The following is a 20,082-nucleotide window of genomic DNA, read 5'->3' on the forward strand; positions in this document are numbered from 1 at the left end:
GTGCTGAGCACTGAGGACGAAATGGGGGCCACAGCTGTACCTCCTTGGTTGAGGACTACAGTATAAATCCAGTGCATGTCTGTTACATAACTTGCTATCCACAAACATCCTTTTGAGGGCTGAAATCCTTTTTTAGCTGCTCAGTTGACCTACACATATATTAAATGAATCCTTAGCAAGCATGAATTCTATTATACAGTGATCCCCAGAATTAGATTTCATGGATCAGAATTCTCTCCCCTCAAATTGTAAGGACTAACATAGGATTGTCAAACTTGTCATTTCACCAACTAAGAACATATTTTCTGAACCTATCTATTTACTTTGATCATCTTTTCTTAAAGACTAATACCAAAAATAAAAGTAGCAAAAGCATATTTCAGGAAAAAATATGTTTAAAATCCTTTAAATTAAATGGCCTTAGCTTTATGAAACTCCTGGTATTGTCTCTATGCTTCTCATTTTTCCTTGAACTAGTGAAATTTTGCCATGGACCAGCACTGCTTCTTAGTCTGGCATTTGGAGGCCACTGGGTTAAACCAATTCAGACACTTGCATTTGAGTCTGTTGAGGTCTTTCTATAATGTACCATAAGCCATCCATACATATTAAATCTCCCAGAAACCCAGGAGGGAGATCATTTCAGCCCAGTTGGCAGAAATGGAGGCTGAAGTCTTGGACACAGAATTTATAGCCAGCATCCTCAGTTTGCAGATGAAGAGTCTGGCTTGTAACGGCAATAATAATTACTATATGGTGGCAATAATTATTGTGTGTTTGGTAGTTTACAGTTTATGAAGTGATTTAACATTCAACAAATATTTATTGAACTAAGGCGGATGAAGGCCAAGGCCTGGGACACAGTGATTGCAGAGAACGTGAGTGCTCCTGGGTTCTCTGTATTCCACCACTAGTCCAGGACCCTCTAGACTCTGCTACTACCTTTTTCTCCCTGTAAAATGGGGGGATTACTCTTTGGTTGGAGGATATAACAGATCCTGTCCAGCACAGACAGCTTCCTGAAGCAGGTTCTAGTGAAACGGAGCTTGAGTCAGGATCTTTATCCCTAGCTGCTGGTTACCATGGAGAACGGAGTCTAAACAGAGCCGTGGAGAATGGAGGGCACCTTCAGTCAGAGGAAGAGCAGTGCCTCCTCCACCGTCAGCTGGGACCCTCACATGGTGGAATCCTGAAGACCACAGACCTCACTTCCATGGGTGATCTCAGAACGGGGTGTCACACATTCAGACCCAGCCTTCTTGGAGAAGAAAGTCCATCTTAAGATTCTGGAAAGCAAAAGCAACCAACTCAAAGTCCCTTCTACTCCTCAAACTTCCCACCTCCTTCGCTCCCTCACCGGCCCCAAAGGGGTATTGCCAAGCAGATGTGGAAGAAGAGGCTGGGGGGCGGGGAGGTCTGCAGAGGCCTACAGGGGTGTGGGAGAGCACATTCCCACACCTGGCCAGGAGAGGCCAAGCCGGCAGAGGCCAGAGGGCTGCGGGACTCAGCGGCAATGCGCCAGTAGGGGGCGCCCGCGGCCACTCTGGCTTCCCCGCGCCACAGGCCAACTCAGCAACACCAGCTAGCTTTCCAGCTCAGGGGCGGCACCGAGCCAAGGAGAAGGCGGCCTGCCCCACGCCCTGCCCCTTAGTCGCCTTCCCTAGTGTGCGCGTAACGCTGCGCTCTAGCCGGCGCCATGCAGAAGGCGGGGCTGTTCCTGAGTTTCTGTCCCCCAGCGTGGAGGTCGGTGCGGATGGTCAGCTCCGAGATGGCCCGCCGGTACCCTCTCGCGAATAAGGTGGCTCTAGTAACGGCCTCCACCGACGGGTGAGTGCCTGGGCCGGGGTCTCTGAGTCTCTGAGGTCCCCGCTGCCTGCAAACTGGGACTAGCCCCTTACTCCTTTCCTCCCACAGGCCCTTACCCTACCTCTAACCTGCAAAGACCGAAGAAAAGAATCACGTGCTAGTCCTGAAACCCCCCCTCACCCAAGCCAATGCCCTGGCCCTAGGCCCCTCCAAAGCCTGCCCTGTTGTTGCACTGCTGCGTCTGGCACGACTCCCCTCACTCCATGCTGCCCCCTCAGTCCAGTCCCCCTGTGCTCTGGGCTGCCCCAGCCCACCAGCTCCACCTAGAGTCTGGGAAGACCAGAAATCCAAGAGAGCCCACATTTCAAAAGTTCTATCCTACTGCCTCTATCAACTTTAAAAATGTTCCAGGCACCCCAGTTAGGCTTCTCTACAAGTCTCCCAGATGACCCTTCCTTACCTGGACCAAGCACACAATCTGTGGTCGGTATTCAGGTCCGTAGGTCCTACCTTTTGGCCTCTGCTGCCCAGCCTGTTTCTCACCCCTTAGACTTGTTTTTATTTCTACACGACTGTGCTAGATGCCAGCTCTTCACAAATCCAAAATACAATGTATGCAGAAATGCTAAGGGACGATCATTGTAAATGTATAACCCTTACTCCTGGGGGATATTTAAGTATTTTTTAAGGAGAGACCTGTTCTTTTAAGTGCACACAAAAATGTAACTAAGAATAAAATTTTGAGAATGATTGAGACTAGTAAGGGAGCGATTTGGGGACAGGACCTCTTTTGGGTAAGTCCTTCAAATCATGGAAGTGGCTGCTGCTATTCCCTTACTTCAGTTATCAATCCTCAGTCTGTACAGAGTATAGGCCTGTCACTCCTGGTGAAGCTTGTGGAAACCAAAAAAACCAAACCTATTGTCATCAAGTTGATTCTAACTTATGTGCTTCATACAGTTTTCTTGGCTATAATCTTTACAGAAACAGATCACAGGCGGGTTCAAACACCAGGCTTTAGGTTAGTAGTCCAGCTCAAGCTGTTTGCACCACCCAAAGACCTGAGGCCTGTGGGAAATGATGTCACTTCCTGGGAATCTTGGCCAAAGGCCAAGACCATATACAAATAAGTAAAGAAGTGCCAAAAACTGCTAAGCATGTCTAACGGCATGGTAATGACTAGGTAACAGTAATGCCATTAACTGTATTTTTAAAATTTAAAAAAAAAAAAAACTCACCACCGTCAAGTCAGATCCAACTCATAGGGACCCCTCCTGGGTTTCCGAGGCTGTATCACTACAGATGTAGATTGCCCAGTCTTTCTTCTGAGGAGTGCCTAGTGGGTTTGAACCACCAACCTTCTGGTTAGCAGTCAAATGCCTTGGGCACTACGCCACCAGAGCTCCCAACACATAAGTAAACAGAGACACATGGCAGTCACAAAGGAGCTAGAATTCAGACTCAGGCACCATGACTTACCCTCTTCACTTGTCCTGTCCTTGACAGTCATTGTCCTCTCTGCCCCCAGGATTGGCTTCGCCATCGCAAGGCGTCTGGCCCAGGACGGCGCCCATGTGGTCATCAGCAGCCGGAAGCAGCAGAACGTGGACCAAGCAGTGGCCATGCTGCAGGGGGAGGGGCTGAGTGTGACGGGCACTGTGTGCCATGTGGGGAAAGCTGATGATCGGGAGCGCTTGGTGGCCACGGTAAGTGGCAGGGATATGGGACCAGAGCCACGAGGTAACAGAAGGTAATCTGAGCCTCCTTCCCAGCTTTACTGTACAATATTGGTGGGATCCAGCCCAGCACTGTGAACTAAAAAATAACAGTGGATTCTGCGTACCCACACTGCTTTACCAACACATTTTAATGGTGTGGTTTTCTGTTATGTCTATATATTGAAGTCTCAGAATCATCCCATTCCAGAGAATCAAGACCACCCTAATGCTTCAGCCCCATATCATCCTTTGGGGCACACACAAAACCAGGCTCTCCCCTCTACCAGTTTCCAGTCTAATTGGGCAGATGAGAAAGGTGAATGCAGTTGCAAAATAGATGTTCCCACCCATAAACTAATAAATAATTCCCTGTTCTTCAGATTAGGGGCCCTGGTGGTACAGTGGGTAAGCACTCAGCTGCTAACCAAAAAGCTGACGGTTCAAACCAACCAGCCACTCTGCAGGAGAAAGATGTGACAGTCTACTTCCATAAAGATTACAGCCTTGGATACCCTATGGGGAGGTTCTAGTCTGTCATGTACCATCATTATGAGTCAGAATCTACTCCATGGCAATGAGTAGGCTTCTCCAGATTACAGAGTAGAGCCCCCAGAAACCTACAAGAAGCAGTCCACCATGTTTCAGCCACATACTGTGTGTTGTGTGTTTTCCAAGCCCTTTCATGAGTTATTTCTAACAACCCAGCAAAGCAGAGACTGTCCTCTGTGCTTACTGAGACTGGTTTATTAAGTGGAGTAACTTCCTATGGTCCTGCAGCCAGTAAGGAAAGAGATGTGATTCAGCCTACACCAATGTCCTTCCTTTTTCTGCAACCTGCAGACTACCAAACGTTTCCTTGTTAGCATAGGGTCGGGTCTTAGGCGCCCACTTAGACCTTAGTCTAAAAAAAAGTGTCTAAGCGACTATCAGAGTTAGTACTTGAAACCAACCTTCAGCTGCACAAGTAAAGGAGGCTGTGTTCCCTCCAGCCTCAGTGCTCAAACGTTATTCCCCAAATTAGAAGGGAAAATCTACCCAAGAACAGGAAGTATGGGATTGTACTAACAGATTAAGTGGTTGGCAAAAATGATCTGTATAATCTTCTCACAAGAGGAAGACCTTAACAGTTTTGAGCAAGGGTATGGGATCTATGGTATGGTAGACAATTTAAGGTTATTCCATTTTTAAGGAACCATTTGGAAAATACTCAGATGTGCATTAGAAAGACCCAAGTATGAGTCCAAGAAAACTACCTTGGTTAGCATAGACTACTAGACAGACCCTAAAATTGGAATCTTGATCCCTAGAGTAAAGGGAGCCATAGAATACATGAAATACACGTGGCAATTCAATATCAAAATCTGATGGGAATAAATGGCCTCTGGCTGGGCCCTACCAGGTCCACTTAAGCTTTCCTGCAACCTTGGCCCAGATGGGGGACTTGTGCTAGATCTTGAGGAGTGGGAGGGGTTGGAAGAGGAATAGCTTTCCAGATAACCCTGCCAAATGAACAGACAGCCGAGGAAGAGCTGAAGGAAAGAGAGGAACACTGTCGATCTTCAGCAGAGAGCACAGGCTCAGGAGAACTGGTGGGCAGTAGCTGGGTCAGAAGGGGTCTCCAGAGCCTCCCAAAAGAGTTGACACTTTCCTTGTAGGAAATTGTGAAGATGTGTGAAGTTTTGTACAAGATGAAAACGGTTAGTAAGAAAGAATAATTTGACACTGGTAGGAAGGGTAGTCTGTCTGGGTAGTGCAAACAGTCAGCGTACTTGGCTGCCAACCAGAGGTTGGAGGTTTGAGTCCACCCGGAGACACCTCTCAAGAAAGGCCTAATAACCTTTCTCCTGAAAATCAGCCACTGGAACCCCTGTGGAGCACATTCTACTTGAACATACCGTGGGTCTCCATGAGTCAGAAATGACTCAACAGCAACTAATTAACTGTAGGAAAGATGTTGGAGTAGGGAAGACACTGAGCCGAGGATGTTACCTAGGAAGCTGTTGCTATAATTCAGGCCGGGGTGGGGGGCAGAACTGATTTAGTAGGAATCAACCAAAATGTTTTTAATCCAATGATTCCAAAATGTCTCTCAGATAGTCTGTATGACCAGTGTCAGTGGAGACTGAGAGGATACTTGCCATCAGTTTGAGATGTGTTCCGCCTGTTGGCAGCAGAACATCCCTCTCCTGTGCACCCCGGTGTGTACCTGCAATGAGAAAAGCTGCTGCCTTGAGGGTGGTTCCTACCTCGTGGCCTCCTAATCTCTATCACAAAGCTTCTCAAGGGCATGGTGAACAGAAACCAGATCAGCCAGCCATTTCTCCACTTGATGATCAAACCAAAACTAAACCTACTGCCATAGAGTCAATTAGGACTCCTGGTGATCCCATGTGTTACAGACAGTAAAACTGTTCCTTATGGTTTTCTTGACTGTAATCTTTACAGAAGAAAGTCACCCGCCAGTCTTTCTTTCACAGTACCACTGGGTGGGTTCAAACTGCCAAACTTTAGGTTAATAGTCGAGCACTTAACCAAGCACTTAACCAAGCAAATCGGCTGCAAAGGACCTCTTTCAAGTGCTCAAGAGCAAAGATGTCTTCTTGATGACTAAGATGCACCTGACACAAGCCATGGTATTTTCAATCGCCTCATATGCATCTGAGAGCTGGAACACCGAAGAAGAATTGATACTTTTGAGTTGAGGCGCTGGCTAATACTGAAAATACCATGGACTGCTAAAAGAACTAACAAATCTGTCCTGGAAAAAGTGCAGCCGAAATGCTCCTTGGAAGTGAGAATGGCCAGACTTCTTCTCACCTACTTTGGTCATGTTGTCAGAAGGGACCATTCCCTGGAGAAGGATATCATGCTTGGTAAGGTGGAGCGTTGACAAAAGAGGGGAAGGCCCTCAATGAGATGGATTGATACAGTGGCTGTGGCGATGGGCTCAAATATAGCAGAGATCATGGAGCAGGCGCAGGACCAGGCAATGTTTCATTCTTCTGTGCATAGGATCACCATGAGTCAGAGATGACTTGACGGCACCTAACAACAACATAACCATTTGTACAACCCATAATATTTTTTCTAAAAAGTAAAATTTTCAAAACACAGAGCAAACAAGTCCAAATTACTGTAGTACAGTGATCACACAGTTTAGAGCAAGATTTAGAAGACACCTGGAAGGTTATAGGTACCTTTTTCATTAACCTTCTATGGTTCCCAGTCTCCATTCAGTCAAAACCCAGCCTTCTCCCCGTCTCCGTGCTGATAGGCCTGAAAAGGGCGGGGAACAGGATGTGCAGCAGGAGTGTAAAGCTTTCTAGGTGATTCTGGTGCGATCCACCATCTTCTCTCCACCTCCAAACACACACAGCACACCTCACTTCCTAGCTTAGTCTACATCTTTTCTAGTCAACAGTCCATAGGCAAGGCTTACCCAGAGCCAAGGCAGATAACTGGGGCTTGGCCCCAGAACACCAAAATTTAGAGAGTGTAAAAAAGTGCTACCACTGATCTTAAGTGATTATATGATTTTAAATTTTGTCAAATTTCCATGTTGATGGCTCAGGCAGTACATGTTCATGGCTTCGGCAGTGTAGAAACAACTGAGCTTAGCACCTAGTTAGCAAGAATAATTAGTTAAAATGGGAAGCTAGCAGATGGTACACATTGTTAATAACACCCCTCTGTGTGCCGAATCATGAAGTACAAAGTTGATAGAGGGCCCATGTAGTGCTACTTGCTCAAGGCATCAGAATTACCAGTTCTGGGTAAATGCAAAGTCTGGTTCAGGGTGGCTTCATATTGAAAACTCTTATTGGCAGAGACTGTTTGACCATTCATTACTCCAGCAAGCACGTGTCTTCACCACCTATTTACAACTTACTAAGGAGGTGAGATGTTGTCTTTCTTGGCTTTCCTAGTTTAAATCTCAGTTCTGCCTTGTGTCTTCCGTGCTTTCAGGCAAAAAGAAAAAGGGAACGAGTGTAGGACTGAGTGTAGGACTGCTTTAAATCCAGGCTGGTGTCTCCCCCATCCTGGTTATCTGGGCAGCCAGCTTCCTAGTGATGCCACCTCCCCCACAGAGGGCTCTCATGAATTAGCATGCCAGGACAGTTCTCCCCTGCCTGTTTCACAGCCCACTTTCTATCCCAGGCAACACGTAACATTGGTCTTTACCCTTTTCCAACAACATCATTCTGAAACTTAGTTAAACCAAATATGGCACAATTTTAAACAAAAGGATGCAGGTCGCTGTGATAGAAAAGCCTCAGCACTAAGAAGTGGGTGACCAAGTCTCTCTGCTTAGTTCTGTGCCACTAACTAGCTTTGTGTCCTGGGTAAATCACTTCCCTCTCCCAACAAACCAGATGAGTAGGACTCCTGTTCTTGGGTGGACTTTATGTGTCAACTCTGAGCTATGTGACTTGGAGAAAGTAACTTCTTTAAACCTCAGTTTCATCACCTACACCATGTAAATGTTGGGCTAGATAATCTCATAGGCCCCTCCCAGTGGGAATTTTCTATGTGTCTATTTAAACTGGTTTCTTCATTAAGGTAAGTGTGGACAGATTGGGTTTGATGTAATAGTAACTCATCTAAGAATAATAAGCACTTGGGGAAATAGGGCTGAGACTCAGTATGAAAAGAAGGGGGGATTAGGAATACATTTTGAGCTAGAAGACATTATGCTAACTGAAATAAGTTGATCACAAAAGGGACAAAGATTATATGACCTCAATTATTATATGACAAATATTATATGACAAGAAAAGGCACATGTATAGAGAATAAAGTTTATTAGTGGTACCAGGGGCAGGAGGAAGGGGGAAGAAGAGGGTTAATGGTGGTGGAAATATCATATTGATTAAAGGTAGAGTTGCACAACCAGTTATTGTAATTGCTGTCAATAAGGTGTATACCTATAAAAAGTTGAACTGGCAAAAGTTGTATTATGACAGATATATTTACAACAATGACCCAAAAAAAAAAAAAAAGAGTAGCTGGTAAGACTGCTTATGTACAGCTAAAAAAAAACCTCATGGAGTTTGGTTTCTTGGTTTAGTGTTTCAGGGTCGTGGTTAAATGGGGCATCCCAGTTAATTGGCCAAATAATAGGTTTAGTGCTTCTATTCTACCTCCTAATTCCTTGTGTAATGCTTGGGGCTTTAAAAGCTTGCTAGCAACTATCCAAGGCACAACAATTTTTCTCTGATTAGCCTGGAGCAACCAAGAAAAAAGGAGTATCAGGAATAGGAGGATATGGAATGTGTGGCTAATTGCCTCCATGAACAACTGCCTCCTTTGCAATAAGATCAGAAGAACTGGATGGTGACTGGCTACCATTACTGAATGTTTTGATCAAAGATTCTATAGAAGAATCCTGATCAAAAGGGGGATAATGTAGAACAGACTTTCAGGTTCTCATGGACTCCAAACTTCCTGGAGCCATGAATTTTGGATGAACCCCTGAAATTACTGCCCTGAAATAATCTTTAAACCTTAAACCAAAAATATCCTCCTGAAGACTGTAAAATGATACAATCATACTGTGGAAAACAGTATGGCACTTCCTTAAAAAGTTGGAAATAGAAATACCATTTGATCCAGCAATCCCACTATTAGGTATATATATCCTAAAGAAGTGAGAGCTAGATCATGAATAGATATATACACACCCATGTTCATCACAGCACTATTGACAAAAGCAAAGTGATGTAAACAACCGAAGTGCTCATTAATGAATGAATGGATAACCAAACTATGATACATACACACAATAGAATACTGTACAACACTGAAAAATAGTGAAGAATCCACAAAACACCTCATAATGTGGATGAACTTAGAAGACATAGATATAGATATAGATAGATATATCAATCACAGAAGGACAAATATTGTATGAGTCTACTATTGTAAAAAGTCAAGGAAATGTTTACACATAGAAGGAAACTTTCTTTGTTGGTTGCCAGGGATGGGACAGAAGGAGAGGGTAAAGTACTAGATAGGTAAGAGACAAGTATTGATTTGGGTGAAGGGAAAGGCAATATACCAAAAGCAAGTGACCAGCACAATAACGTTAAGGAAAAGGAAGACATGGAGAGGTGCACAAGAGGTCCAGACAACAAAGAGAAATACTTTTACATACACAATACTGCATTGTCAGTGATAACGAACATTAATCTATAGGTGGATACATAGCTAGACAGGCAAAATGATCAAGTATGGGTAGGCAAAAGGGAATATACCCAGGACCATATTTAAGTTTGGCAGGCAATATCTCTACAAAACTATTTGTATGTACTATAAGAATATCCATATATATAATAGAGCTAACAGATCAAAGTTATGATCACTTCTTAGCCACAGCCGAACACCTTGAGTGAGTTGCTGGGACCACGAGCTCAGTACAGTGGTCACAGAAGACATCAAGCTCAAGCTCAATTGGCATAACATACTATACAAAAACATTGTTCTACATCTTACTTCACTGAGTAGTGACTGGGGTCTTAAAAGCTTAGGAACAGCCATCTAAGATGCAACAATTGTTCTCTCCTCATCTAGAGCAAAGAAGAATGAAGAAAATCAAAGACACATGGAAACAATTAGTCCAAGGGGTTAGTGGGCCATGGGAACCACAGCCTACATGACCCTGAGACCAGAACCATATGGTACCCAGCTACCACTGTCAACCACTTGGAAAGGGATCACAATAGGAGATCCTGGATAGAGTAGGGAATAAACATGGAACAAAACTCAAAATCATTTAAAAAATGAAAAAGATCAGATTTATTGGTCTGATAGAGATTGGTGAAACCCTGAGACTATGCCTCCTAGTCAACCTTTGGGCCTGGAATTGAACTCACTCCCATGGCTTCCAGCCAAACAATAGACAGGCATATAGAGTGAACATTTACATCAGGTACGTACACTCCTTAGAACAATCAACCATAGCAGATCAGAAGGGCAACATTTGCACAGGGAGATAGCTCAGAGGGTAGGAATGCCTAAGAAGAAAGGACACAGGGAAAAGGTCACCACAGAGAGGAAGTAGGAAGAGAGCTGTTACATAATGGGGATTACAGTCAAAGTCATGAAACAAAATATGTATGAACTGTTGAATGGAAAACAAATTTGCTCTGTAAACTTTCACCCACATCGTAATTTAAAAAAAAAAAAAAAAGCAAGGAGTCAGTAAGAAACAAAAATGGCAGAATGTTGGTAATTTCTAGAGCTGGGTAGTTGGCATGTGGGGGTTCAATATAGAATTCTCTCTGCCTTTATGTATGTTTGAAAAATGCCATAATAAAAAGTTGTATAAAATATCATTTTAAAAAAATTGTTTAAATGAGATACCATCTTGCTCCAGCACTAGTATCAAAGTTCAACAAGACAGAAAATAACAAATGCTGGCGAGGTTGTGGAGAGATTGGGACTCTCATACACTGCTGGTGGGACTGTAAAATGGTACAACCATTGTGGAAAGCAGTATGGCGATTCCTTCAAAAGTTGGAAATACAAATACCATTTGACCCAGCCATCCCATTACTAGGTATATACCCTAAAGAAGTGAGAGCCATAACAAGAACAGATATATGCACGCCGATGTTCATCGCAGCACTATTTACAATAGCCAAAACTTGGAAACAACCGAGATGTCCAACAACTGAGGAATGGATAACCAAACTTTGGTACATTCACACAATGGAATACTATGCAATGCTAAAGAATAATGTAGAATCTGCAAAACACCGCATAATGTGGATGAACTTGGAGGACATTATGCTGAGCGAAATAAGTCAGTCACAAAAGGACAAATATTGTATTAGTCCGTTATTGTGAAAGTTAAGGAAAGGTTTATATATTGGAGGACATTTTTTTTGTTGGTTACCAGGGGTGGGAGGGAAGGGGAGGGAATGCTGTTAGATAGATAGAGATAAATATTGATTTGGGTGAAGAGAAGGGCAATGTACCAAATGTGAGTGACCAATGTGGCAGCATTGAGGATGAGAAAGACAGAGAGAGTTACATGGGCAGTACAAACAACAAATATGAACCCCTTTGTAAATACAATACTGAGTTGTCAATGAAAGCAAACATGGGTATAGGGACGGATAGATGGGTGAACAAGCTAAACAATTATGTATATCTAAATGGAGAGTGTATCCAAGATCATATACAGGGTTGGCAGACAATGGGTCTCTCAGGGTGCAGAAGAGTATGAAGGGATGGACACTGGGAGGAGGTAACTATGGGGAGGAAGTGGGAGGGGAGCTGCTGCATTGTAAATTTTGGTCAATGACATGAGACAAAGTATATGTGAACTGCTGTATGAAAAGTGAATTTACTCTGTAAATCTTCACCCAAATCCTAATAAAAAAATAAAATAAAAAATTAAAAAAAAAAAAATTGTTTAGCTTAACTTGTGAAAAATGTCTGCCTTGAGCATTAGCTCTTTTAAGAACTATCTATATGGGATCAAATGGACAACAGCAACTTGAAAGGTTAAATAGGACCTTAGGGAGAAGTAAATTTATGCTAATGGATGAGGAATAACTTAGAAAAGGAGGATGAGAATGGCTGCACAACTAGGAGAATGTAATCAATGTCACTAAATGGTACATGAAGAAACAGTTGAATTGCTGTTTGTTTTTTCCTGTATATTCTCAACTACATCAACAAAATAAATAAAATTAAAAAGAAGAAAACCCTAAGGAGCATTAAAAAAATTAATAAAATTTGAATAGGTAAGTCTACAGAGATTCAGGTGTATTAGTGGTTGCCAGGGGCAGGTAGGAGGGAAGGGAAGAAGAAGACATAACACTTAGAGGACACTGACCTGTTAAAGATAATGGGAAAATTCGAGAATGGTTCATGGTGATGGGTGAACACATGATGAACATATTTAATGTCACTCAACTGTGCATACGAAGATTGTTGCAATGGCAAATGTTTTGTTACCTCTATATTTACCACAATTTTAAAATACATATGTAAATATAGAAAAGAATTGAAGTCATGAGAATGAAGGAGCTCTCCAGAGGAAAGTATAAAGAAAAGAGCAAAGGGCCAGAGAAAGCCTTAGAAGAAGTGAGGATAGAAAGAAAAGATTGCAGAAGAAATAAGACAGCTTTAAACATTAATCAGCAGAGTTTAGGGTAGCTTTGGAGAGAAAAATTTTCAAGAAGAGATGACATTTTGACAATTGTCTGTAAGAAGGAGGTTCTGATCAACATTGATAAATGCACCTTCCTTGCTTACCTGCTTCTCTGATCCAGACTTTACTCCTCTCTAGGCTGTGAAGCTTCATGGTGGTGTTGACATCCTGGTCTCCAATGCTGCTGCCAGCCCCTTCTTTGGAAACCTAATGGATGTAACTGAGGAGGTGTGGGACAAGGTGAGAGGGGATTAAGGCAGCAAGGAGGCAGTCCTCAGAAAGCCTTCAATGCCAGCTCAGTCTGCTTTTAAAATGCATTTGTCAAGGGCAATGTAAATGTGAGGAATCATCACTGTTTGTCACACACCTGGAACGCACTGGTAAAGGGCAGTGGGAGGTGGCTTCTCTCTCCTTGTTCTTCCTTCTCTTGTACTTCTGCTTCTCCCAGTTTGGTCTTTCCATTTGCTGCTTGCTAGCTTTCTTCTGCTTGCCTCCCCCAGCTCTCTCCTCCCAACATGCTTATCCATGCTGCTCTTTCTAGCAGAGGCCTGGCATCTAATTGGTCAATAACTAATACACTGGTAAACACACCCACCCATCTTCAGCTGCAAAAAAAAATAGAATGATTTTTCGTTAGTTGGGAAACTTTAAGAGTTGCTTCCAAAAAAAAAAAACCTGCAAACTCACTGCCATAGAGTCAGTTCTGACTCATAGCGACCCGCATTGGGTTTCCAAGGCTGTAAATCTTTATGGCGGCAGACCGCCCCATCTTTCTTTCACAGACCAGCTGATAGGTTCAAACCACCAACCAAATGCTTCAATCACTGCACCACCAGAGCTCCTTTTAAGTGAAATGCCAGTTCTGGTGAAATGACCCCTTTGCTGTAGGGGTTGCATCTGACCTATAATTCCACAGGGGTAAAGGAGGATCAACATCAAGAGCCCAAGGCTGATTCCTATGAGGCAGAGATCAGCCATGTCACCACCATGTAACCTTTTTACCAATTCCAACACCAACCATCCCTCTGATGGCACTCTCTGCTTCTCTGCTTGGTTCAGAAATTCACTGAAATGGCCACATAGAACCCACATACAATACTCACAAATATGGGGTGTATTGGGGAAGTAAGAGGTTACAATTCAGGATCAGAAACAGTTTAGGATACAGTTCTTTGATCAGGACAGCCTCTCCTCAGCAGTGTCTCTCTTTGGCCCTTGGCCTCTTGGCTCTGTGGCCTCTGCCCTGCTCTGGCAAGTGTTACAGAGCTCTTTTAGCTCTGATGATAGGTACCCAGAGAGGCATACTACTCCTCCACCAAGCCTCCTGCCCAAGGCACTCAGCTTTCTTGCTCCGTGAGCTGGGAAGCTTCTCTGTGGCACACGTGTCTCTTGGTTCTATTGGTTCTGCTGCCTGTGCTGCCACTGTTTCTTTGTGACTGCTTCCTGCTGTCTCTGATGTCACACCTTTTTGTCTCCTGGATCAAGGAAATTTAGCACAGGGATCTCAGGTCCAAAGGACATGCTCCCCTTCTGGCTTTTCTTTCTTGAGTGGTATTCTCCTTTCCACCTCTGAGATGGCTCATTTTAAGCCTAGCAGATGGCAAAACTGACCAATCCCCACTTTAGGGTTCCATACACCTTATTTGCATAGTCCCACCCTACAAGGTGCTATGCACCTTCTCTCCATTTTTAGCAAGTTAGCCAATCCCCTTAGTGGGCCACAAGCACTCACATTTGCATAGACCCATCCCATCATCTGGTGGGAGTCACAAAGACCATGGCTAGGACCATATTAAGTAATTCACTGCACTGCACAACCAAAGGTGCCACTTTATATAACTTACTACCTTTGAGAAAGACCTGTACTTTCTCCTTCTTAACTGCAATGTCAAGAAAGTCTGAGACCCAGATGTCGAAATTTGAAAGCTGGGATATTGGTTTTTATTTGAACATGTACAGTGTACATTATACTTATAATATATTCCACATACCTACATTCTTTAATTTTAAAGCCTTAATTAAAACATTTGTCTTTTTTTACTAAGGTTAATATTCCCACATGATTGGGAATGTTCAATGTTTTATGATTTCCCATGGTTTTGCATTTACTCTGATGTCATCCATAATTTCCCAACACTGAAAACACTAGCATATTATAGCTTGTTTATCAGTGTTGCACAGGTGTAAACACCGAAGTGTCAAAATGCTCTTCAGTGAGCTAGTTCCTCAGATATTCTTTAAAGTAGAGAAACATCTTTTATGAACAGTCTGAATAAAGACCATAGGAAAATCCTTTTAAGCCAAGTAATTTTTCTTTTTAGTTTTCAGTGTTTTAAAATATCACAGAATATCAAACCTAAATGCAATAGTTAATCCATGATTGAACTCAGGATTTAAAAAGAAAAAAAAAAGATATCTTTGGGAATTTTTATTTGATAAATTATTGTTATCAGTGTTAAGTTTCTTGGGGATCATAGTAGATTGTGGTTGTGTAAGAGAATACCCCTATTCTTAGGATACAAATGCTAATGAATAGGGATAGAGCAGTAGATCTTACCTCCAGTAGTTCAGTAAAATATCATATAAAGAGATAGGACAAATGAACAAAATGGGAACAACTGGTGAATCTAGGTGAAAGATAATCTGAATATTCATTGTACTTCTGTTTCAGTTTTGCTGTAAGATTGAAATTTTTCAAAATAAGAAGTTGGCACAGGGAGAGTAGGCATATCCCAGCAGTGTCTCACCCAAAAACCAAACTCACTGCTGTCCAGTCAGATCTGACTCATAATGACCTCTCCTTGGGTTTCCGAGGTGGTATCTCTACGGAAGTAGATTGCCCAGCCTTCCTTCCAAGGAGTAGCTGGTGGGTTTGAACCGCCAGCCTTCTAGTTAGCAGTCAAATGCCTTAGGCACTATCCCACCAGAGCTGCAGTGGTGTCAAGAACAATGTAAACAAGTATCATATATTTGTTTTAAATTATGGCATGAAGATTTTTATTACAGCCTATAGCCCTGCTCCCCAAAAAAATGTCTCCTCATAATACCTCTTTCCAATAAATGTCCAACCAGGCATTCCCTCCTGAAGGGCAAAGAACAACTTACTCCCTAATCTCAGAGGCCAAAGTGCTGAAACAGCCCCAGGTGCATGACATCAAACACGTTTTCCTGAGAAGTGCAGCCCATTTTAGGAAAGGTTAAGAGGCAGACCCAAATTCATCCTTTCCTTAGTTGGAAGAAACCCAGAAAACCCACTCAAAACCAAAGCAACGCTGTATTAGTCCACTGTGGGTTAAATCATAGTTGGCCGATTAATAAACCAGATGAACCAGGCTCCTTTCTTTCACACCTGAGCCTAATGTGTCATTATGGAGCCGAATAAGCTGGTGAAAGGCACTTAACTTCTTCCAGAGCCTTGGTTTCTTCACTTGTAAGATCAGGGGAGATCACTTCTGAGATCAACAGACAGATCCTAGGAGCCTAACTGTATCTCCTCATCACCCTGCCTCCTCTACCCCATTTCTCTCATGCTGCTTCCCCTTCTCTTGGTTTCAGATTCTGGACATTAACGTGAAGGCCACAGCCCTGATGACAAAAGCAGTGGTGCCAGACATGGAGAAACGAGGGTACAAAGAGTGAGAGGGAGCCTGGGTGCAGTGGGACCCCACATGGGGCTGAGATGTCCACTGGGAAAAGTATCAGTTTTCTTCTTTTTCCAGAGGCGGCTCAGTGGTGATTGTGGCCTCCTTAGCAGCCTATACCCCGTTTTCTGTAAGAACCCCTTTCTCTGCTGGTTTTATCCCTTCCTCAATTCCATACCTTCCCATGTCTCAAGTCGCCATACAAGTTTTGAGACCCCTTTTGGGATCATACCACCAGGTTCTTGCCCACAAAATAGATGTCTTGCCTGTAACAAACTCTAATGTAGGGAAGGTTTAACCACTAGACAGTTTTCTGTGACCCTCTCTTATGGAAGATACTGTATTGACCACTGCCCATTACATCTAATGCTAAGAACCAAGAATGAACTGAAAACTAAGGGATGAGACTAACCCGTTCTCTCCTTTCTTCAGGGCCTGGGCCCTTACAATGTTAGTAAAACAGCCTTGGTGGGCCTCACCAAGAACCTGGCCTCAGAGCTGGCTGCAAGGAACATTAGGGTGAACTGCCTGGCACCTGGACTCATCAAGACCAACTTCAGTCGTATGGTGAGGAAGGGGAGCCCTGCCATTCACTGCATGATCCCTGAAGGGTAGCCGTTTTCCTGGATCTGCCTGAGTTCTGAGCTTCCAACCACTTCCATCCCACTTCCCTAAAATTTTCCATCTTCCTTCCACATGCCAACCACCGTCCCCAGACCAAACACACACACACACACACACACACACACATCTTCCTTGACGTGTAAGTGGAGACTGAGGAATTCAAACTCTACTCACACTATAGTCTATCTCCTTAAGTGATGAGAACTTGGGAAACTTTACTCTTTGGAGACCCAGCAAAATGCCTCACTGATAAGAATGAAACAGAAAAAGAATGAAACAGAAAAAAAGTGGTTGGGAAAGATTGGTACCTAAGAATGGATAGAAAGTGAAAAAAGGAGTCTCTTCATTCCTCTTGATATGAAGACAGAGGCGTCTCTTCCATCTCTGTCTTGTAGTTTTCTCTTCTTTCACATAAAGAGATTTTCCCTCACTTCTCCCCTCTTCCTGCAGTTGTGGATGGACAAGGCAAGAGAGAAAAGCATAAAAGAAATGATGCATATAAGAAGGTAAGGCTTGTCACAGGGTAGGGTTTGGCGGGATAAAGGTGGAATGATCTAGTCCCTGACATAACCCACATCTCATTGCTCCTCTGTCCCACAGATGTGGACATCCTCTCCCCTGCCTCAAACACACAGACTTTACAAATTCATAAACACTGTATCATTTCAGTGGCATGTGCAGTGTCAGCTTCTATTGCAAAAACCAAACACAGAGCTCTGGCAGAGGCCCTGACTCTTTTCTCCACCTGGTTGTTGGCCTCCACATCTGGGCATCTGCAGCCACCAGGGATACACAGCTCTTAGACCAAAAACAAAAACAAAACCATGCTTTTTTAGTTCCCCTTCAATAAAAAGAGTCATGCTTCCAAAGTTTAGGTTGCTCATTCTATAATCCAAATAAAAACCATGAAGAGCTTTCCTAAGCCCAGAATTCCCTTTGCCTGAAAAAACTACCCAAAGGCTGGCCAAACCATTCAGAATACTTAATCTGGCTCCCTTCCCTCTAAGCTTCTTGCCTCTACCATTTAGCTTCTGGGCATTCTCTCGTCCCACTCTCTTCTCCATCTTGTCCTTTTCAAGGACAGATTTCAACACCAACTACCAGTTTACAGATCCGAACATCCTAGGCTCCTTCATGTCCTCCTCAGCTGTTCTGATGACAGCATGAGCTACAGCCCTAGTTCATAAATCAGGGTGGGGATCTTCTTGAGCCCCAGTGAATGGCCTAGCCCCATGCTTCTTAATCCTGGGTGTACATTAGAATCACCCAGGCAGCTTTTGGAAATACAGATGTGGAGGCCCCACTCCTAGAGATCCGTTTTTAACTAGTCCAGGGAAGAGCTGGGCATCTTTTTTTGCTGTTGTTAAGTTTTCCAGATGACTACAATGTGCAGCTAGGATGGAGAGACATGAATTCAGGCCTTCTAGGTTTGAGTTACTCACTCTCCCGACCTCTAGAGCATTATATGACAGGTAGATTAAAAGTATCCCCTAACACAGGTTTACTGGCCCCATGGAGCCTGGTGGAACCACTGAGCCTATGGCCTCTAGCTGTCCTTCAGGTCTGAAATTGAACACACACCTGTAGCTTCCAGCCAAGCAGTAGACAGGCATACTAGTTGAGCATTTATCTGAGGTAGATACACTCCTTGGAGAGAACAAGTAAGAGAGAAAGAAGGGCTGCTCAGGCACAGGGAGACAGCTTAGGGGGTAGGAGTGCATGGAGGGATGGTCACAGGGAAGCGGTACCTATCGGGAGGAAGCGGGAGAGGAGAGGTTGCATTGTGCTAAATAGTGGTCAATGTCATAAGACAAAGTGTATGTGATCTGCTGTATGGAAAGTGTATTTGCTCTGTAAATTTTCACCCAAATCACAATTTAAAAAAAAAAAAAAAAAAGTATCCCCTAACTATGCCATCACTTATACGATGAGAATTAGCACATTCTCACAAAATGAAACCAATTTTAAGGGACAAAAGTAGGTTCCTGAAAAAGTTTCTGTAAATTGATTCTGTACAAATGGAATCATTTTTCAAACACACTACTTACTGTCACACAGACTCCCTGACATTAGAGTAGTATGCAGACATGTGAAACAAATTATTTTGATATGAAATAATGGCTCACCATTTTATCTTTTGTAACTAGTTTTTTGTGTACTGAGTTCTCAAAAAAGTCTCTATATTATTTGAATATAATACGTAATGGTTTTTGCAGAATGTATCTTTATGCTGACACTAAATTATCACAGCTTATCCTCATGGTAACTCTATGTGATAGATGTCCATTGGTCCTGAAAAATCATCTGATAATTCTTTTGTTCTTGTTGTTTATTGTGTTAAGTATATAGGTAGCTATAAACAATAGAACCTATAGGTTACAATATATAGGTATACAAGTAACAGAACATTTGCCATTTCTACAACTGATAATGCTTGATTAAGCAAATGTCATTCCCTGTGGACCAGGGTCAGAGGGCGCAATCTGTCTGAGTTTTACTCCCTTCTGTTTCCTGTTTCCTAGGATAGGCAAGCCAGAGGAGTGTGCGGGCATTGTGTCTTTCCTGTGCTCTGAAGATGCCAGCTACATCTCTGGGGAGACAGTGGTGGTAGCTGGAGGGGCCCCCTCCCGGCTCTGAGGACCTGGAGTGAGCCAATCAGGGCAGAGGCTGGACTCCAACTCCTGGGTTCTGTTCCAGCATTCGTGGACCAGCCTTCCCTCCTCTGTCTATCATACTGTTCACTTTACCCCTCCCCCCATCCCCAAAATCTTATCTGCCCTGTGAAAAAAGACAGTCTCCCCTGCAGTCAAGGTGTGGTCTTCTAAGGACCCCGGCTGTTGCTGTTGCTCTGGATAAACACTTCTGAGAACACAGAGCAGGCCTGCTGAGAAGGTTGAGTTTACCTAGGCAAAGACCAACTAATATTTTTTTTCTGGGCATCTGGGGAATCTGAGGGGTGATGAGAGAGAAAGAATCTGGAGTGAAAGGTGCAGAGTTGGAAATTAACTTGCAAATGAAATGCAAATAAAATGCAGATGATTGTGTTGCTTTGAATCAACGTATTCCTTTTTCAGTGTGGTGCTTAGGTAAGGTAGCTGGGCAGAAAGCAGAGGTCCCACTGGGCTGCATC

The 20,082-nt window shown here is 43.4% G+C and overlaps 1 protein-coding gene across 1 annotated transcript; it reads left to right on the forward strand.

The window, feature by feature from the left end:
- Positions 1–1,696: 1,696 nt before the first annotated feature.
- LOC103204071 (dehydrogenase/reductase SDR family member 4) lies at positions 1,697–19,589 on the forward strand. The gene is made up of 8 exons (XM_007949190.1): positions 1,697–1,827; positions 3,335–3,512; positions 12,826–12,927; positions 16,243–16,313; positions 16,407–16,458; positions 16,761–16,895; positions 17,403–17,458; positions 19,475–19,589. The coding sequence occupies exons 1-8, from the start codon at positions 1,697–1,699 to the stop codon at positions 19,587–19,589; spliced, it is 840 nt and encodes a 279-aa protein (XP_007947381.1).
- The last annotated feature ends 493 nt before the right edge of the window (positions 19,590–20,082 follow it).

The sequence above is a fragment of the Orycteropus afer genome, unplaced genomic scaffold (genome assembly GCF_000298275.1).
Source record: "Orycteropus afer afer isolate SDZICR_OR568_19922 unplaced genomic scaffold, OryAfe1.0 scaffold00243, whole genome shotgun sequence".
Lineage (NCBI taxonomy): Eukaryota > Metazoa > Chordata > Mammalia > Tubulidentata > Orycteropodidae > Orycteropus > Orycteropus afer.